General features: G+C 49.0%; 1 protein-coding gene across 1 annotated transcript; it reads left to right on the plus strand.

The window, feature by feature from the left end:
* Positions 1 to 221: 221 nt before the first annotated feature.
* On the plus strand, positions 222 to 4599 carry LOC311241338 (actin, cytoplasmic 1-like; the record flags this gene model as incomplete). The annotated part of the gene is made up of 5 exons (XM_084330122.1): positions 222 to 344; positions 617 to 856; positions 3523 to 3961; positions 4075 to 4256; positions 4426 to 4599. 5 exons carry the CDS (start codon positions 222 to 224, stop codon positions 4567 to 4569), a joined length of 1128 nt encoding a protein of 375 aa, XP_084186248.1. The 3' UTR covers positions 4570 to 4599.
* Positions 4600 to 4842: the final 243 nt, after the last annotated feature.

Consider the following 4842-nt stretch of genomic DNA (forward strand, 5'->3'; position numbering starts at 1 on the left):
AAAAAGACAGACAAGGGGAAATGGAATCTGGCTATTGTTGGCTAAAGGAAGCAAATTACGGAAACCTTGTGGTTTAGCGCGTGAACTGCAGTTGTCGGCAACAGGAAGTGAGAACTTGCTGCGTCATAGGGGCGCTGTTCGTATGTGGATTTGACTCTTCACGCCACATAAAAGAAGTAGCCTTTGACTTAAACGGTTGTCTTACTTTTTACAGCTCAGCCATGGAAGACGAAATCGCCGGACTGGTTGTTGACAATGGATCCGGTATGTGCAAAGCCGGATTCGCCGGAGACGACGCGCCTCGTGCTGTCTTCCCCTCCATTGTCGGCCGCCCCAGACATCAGGTGAGAAAACCCGGGCTGTTACCGATGTTAGCTTAAACAAAAGGTTGTATTGGCACTAGCTACATTTTAAAATCGTGGTATTATGCTAATTCTCACATTACTCGACATAATGCTTTCCACCACTGTCGAGCTAATTGTTATTTGGGACATAATGACATACAGTACTGGATTTCACTTTTCAGTGACTTTAAATGATCTCTAATCTTGGCTCAATGGTGGTATATGGCTATATAAACATAACATCTAACCATATCACTCTTTTCTTTGCCCAGGGAGTGATGGTCGGTATGGGTCAGAAGGACAGCTATGTCGGTGACGAGGCCCAGAGCAAGAGGGGTATCCTCACCCTCAAGTACCCCATTGAGCACGGTATTGTCTCCAACTGGGACGACATGGAGAAGATCTGGCATCACACCTTCTACAACGAGCTGAGAGTCTCCCCCGAGGACCATCCCGTCCTGCTCACAGAGGCCCCCCTTAACCCCAAAGCCAACAGGGAGAAGATGACCCAGGTATAAACCCACCACACGCATGTTCATTATGGCTGACGTTTAAAGTTTCATACTATCTTTTGTTAGATGTTAGTTCAGAACTATAGGCCATTTCCTTCTTGGTTTTCCTCTTCCTCCTTCTATTCTTACTTCTCCCCCCTCTTCTCCAGGAGCCCATCCTATAAGATGATCTATCAGTCTTTCTCTGGAAACTACAGGTCTTCTATTGACTGTGTGCTGCTTTTCTCTGCACTTGTGGCCATAAAGAATGATGCTAGTTCAACCTGTAGACCAGCACCATAGTATTAGAGCTCATTAGCCCCTTTCGGTACTAGGGGTTTGAAATCTTGCTGTTGCTAATAAACATTTTAAATAATTTTAATAAACTTGTCAACTTCAGCTAAAAACTGCTTTCCTTCAAAATGGCTGCCGTCCTCCTTCTGCATTTTCTTTGCATTGCTTGGCACACCACTCATGTCACAATGCAGAAAGGCAGCCATTTTGAAAAGCAGTTTTAGCTGAAGTTGACTTTTATTAAAATTATTTAAAATGTTTAGCAAACCCTCGTGCAACTAGCCCCTGTGTTCACCGCCATATTTAATCGATCCCTGGCGGAGTCAGTGGTCCCTGCCTGCTTCAAGATGTCTACCATCATCCCTGTACCAAAGAAACCCTCCCCAACATGTCTCAACGATTACAGACCGGTGGCACTCACCTCTGTGGCCATGAAATGTTTAGAGAGGCTGGTCAAGGATCACATTTGTGCCTCCCTCCCCAGCAATTTGCATACAGGCCAAACAGGTCCACTGATGATGAGGTCTCCCAAGTACTGCCATATCACTGCCATAGCACAGCACCCTCTCTCACCTTGACCGCCAGAAGGGGGGCTATGTTAGACTGTTGTTCATTGACTACAGCTCAGCGTTCAACACCATAGTCCCCACCAGACTGGTGGACAAGCTGATCGAGCTGGGTCTGAGCTCCGCTCTGAGCGCCTGGATACTGGACTTTCTGAGTGAAAGGCCCCAGGCGGTCAGGGTGGGGGGTCAGACCTCCAACACCATCACCCTGAGCATCGGGTCCCCCCAGGGCTGTGTTCTGAGCCCCCTGCTGTACTCACTGTACACACACGACTGTGTGGCCAAGTTCAGCTCCAACTCCATAGTGAAGTTTGCGGATGACACAGTGGTGGTGGTGGGGCTGATCTCGGACAACGACGAGAAGGCCTACCGGGAGGAGGTTGAGGTACTGGAACGCTGGTGCCAGGACAACAGCCTGCTCCTGAACATTGGTAAAACCAAGGAGCTGATCGTGGATTTTAGGAGGAGACAGCAGGAGACACACACACCACTGAGGATAAACAGGGCTACCGTGGACAGGGTGAGCAGCTTCAAGTACCTGGGGGTCCACATCTCAGAGGACCTGACATGGACAACACACATAGACTCAGTCGTAAAAAAAAGCGAAGCAGCGCCTCTACCACCTGAGACAGTTAAGGAAGTTCAGAGTATCTGGGAAGATACTCCAGTCCTTCTACTCCGGAGCTGTAGAGAGCATCTTGACTGGAAACATCACTGCCTGGTATGGCAACAGCACGGCACAGGACAAGAAGGTCCTACAGAGAGTGGTGCGCTCAGCCGAGCGTACCACAGGTATTGCACTACCAACCCTGCAGGTCCTATACAACAAGAGGTGCAAATCCAGAGCCTGCAGGATAATGAAAGACCCTCACCACCCCAACAACAGCCTGTTCACGCTGCTGCGGTCAGGCAAACGCCTGCAAGCACCAGTAACGAGGACAGAGACTTAGGCTCAGCTTCTTCCCCCAGGCCATCAGAGCCTTGAACACTGAACTCTCCACGCACAAGCACACATGAGCACACACACAACACACACACTACACTGTACACGCTCACACACTAGCAGCCACTTTAACATGAGCACACACTCACTCATGCTGCACACGCTCACACTATGGACACTTTACAGAAGGAAAGATCACTTTAAGAATAGTATAGCTTGAGATCGTATAATATAGCATTGTATAGCAGTGTACATAAAGACCCAATGCCTCATCCGTAGCTAACAGTGTACTGCACTGCCACAGGACCTAGCATGACCTACCATGCTCTGTAAATAGCTCATGTACAGATACCGATATGCCTACTTTGTTTACTTGTTTATTGCTTGTTGTTTGTCGCTCTATTGGTTGGACTCTTATTATTATTACTTGTACTATTGCACATCGTTGCGGGCGAGACCCCCCGCATTTCACTGTATACCTGTATGCCGTGACAAATAAAACTCTTGTATCTTGTATCTTGTACTGTGAGTACTGTTGAAATGTATCTGCAACACTTGTACGACAAGTTTTGTTGCCGCCCAGAGCGACAGACTTAATTGTGGGATTTTTCAATGATCTTAGAAGGGACTGTAGATTCATGAGAGCTTTAGCTCGTCCAACGATGTTGGCGTGACCTACAGTACCGAAAGGGGCTAGAGAGCTCATGTTACTTGAGAATCTTAACATGCACAACTTATGTGTGAGGAATGTATTGCTGCACCTTTTCTCAAACTAACATCCTAGGATGCATGCACACTACTGCATGTATTGAGTGCAGTGCCCACAGCTAAAGCCTTGCTTATTGCCACACCCAATATTCACTTTTCTCATGTCTTTCCAACAGATCATGTTTGAGACCTTCAACACCCCCGCCATGTATGTTGCCATCCAGGCCGTGCTCTCCCTGTACGCCTCCGGTCGTACCACCGGTATCGTCATGGACTCCGGTGATGGTGTGAGCCACACAGTGCCCATCTATGAGGGTTATGCCCTGCCCCACGCCATCCTGCGTCTGGACTTGGCCGGCCGTGACCTCACAGACTACCTCATGAAGATCCTCACAGAGCGTGGCTACTCCTTCACCACCACAGCCGAGAGGGAAATCGTGCGTGACATCAAGGAGAAGCTGTGCTATGTCGCCCTGGACTTCGAGCAGGAGATGTGCACCGCTGCCTCCTCTTCCTCCGTGGAGAAGAGCTACGAGCTGCCCGACGGACAGGTCATCACCATCGGCAATGAGAGGTTCCGTTGCCCAGAGGCTATCTTCCAGCCTTCCTTCCTCGGTGAGTAGTCGATCACTGCTTTCCCAAAAACGGCCCAGATGAGACCTCTTGCCTATAGTGCTAGCATCTGTTATTGCCACTTCACTGACGGCCGTTGTGCCTCTTCTCTCCAGGTATGGAGTCCTGCGGTATCCATGAGGCCACCTACAACGGCATCATGAAGTGCGACCTTGACATCCGTAAGGACCTGTATGCCAACACCGTGATGTCTGGGGGTAGCACCATGTACCCCGGCATTGCTGACAGGATGCAGAAGGAGATCATATCCCTGGCCCCCTCCACCATGAAGATCAAGGTGAGATGATTAGGCCAAATGCACTACTATAGCCTCGGATCATTCTGCTCAAGTAGGCAATTGTTTCATAGGATTTCCCTATGCTGCCTTGTTGGAAGACTAGTAGCACTGAGATGTACAAACTAGCTGGTACCCTCATCTAATGGATTCTGTCCTGTCTTCTCTACAGATCCTTGCCCCACCAGAGCGTAAGTACTCTGTCTGGATCGGAGGCTCCATCCTGGCCTCCCTGTCCACCTTCCAGCAGATGTGGATCAGCAAGCAGGAGTATGATGAGTCTGGCCCCTCCATCGTCCACCGCAAATGTTTCTAAACCGTTTCCCCCCCTTTTTCCCTCCCCCGATCAAACGTCCAACAACAACTTCAGCTCTGCGCAAAACAACCACACACGCCACACATTCTCATACACACTCAGGCACAGAGCCTAGATGACCAACTCATTGTCATGGCTTCAGTTATTTTTGGCGCTTGACTCAGGATTTAAAAACTGGAACGGTGAAGGTGACTGTAATGTTTTTTTTTGGCTAAGTAAAAAACACCCAAAGGTTCTACAGTCTCATCTGAGGACTTATGTCTGGGTTTTTTG

Source organism: Notolepis coatsorum (assembly GCF_963971535.1).
Source record: "Notolepis coatsorum genome assembly, chromosome: 15".
NCBI classification, from domain to species: Eukaryota; Metazoa; Chordata; class Actinopteri; order Aulopiformes; family Paralepididae; genus Notolepis; species Notolepis coatsorum.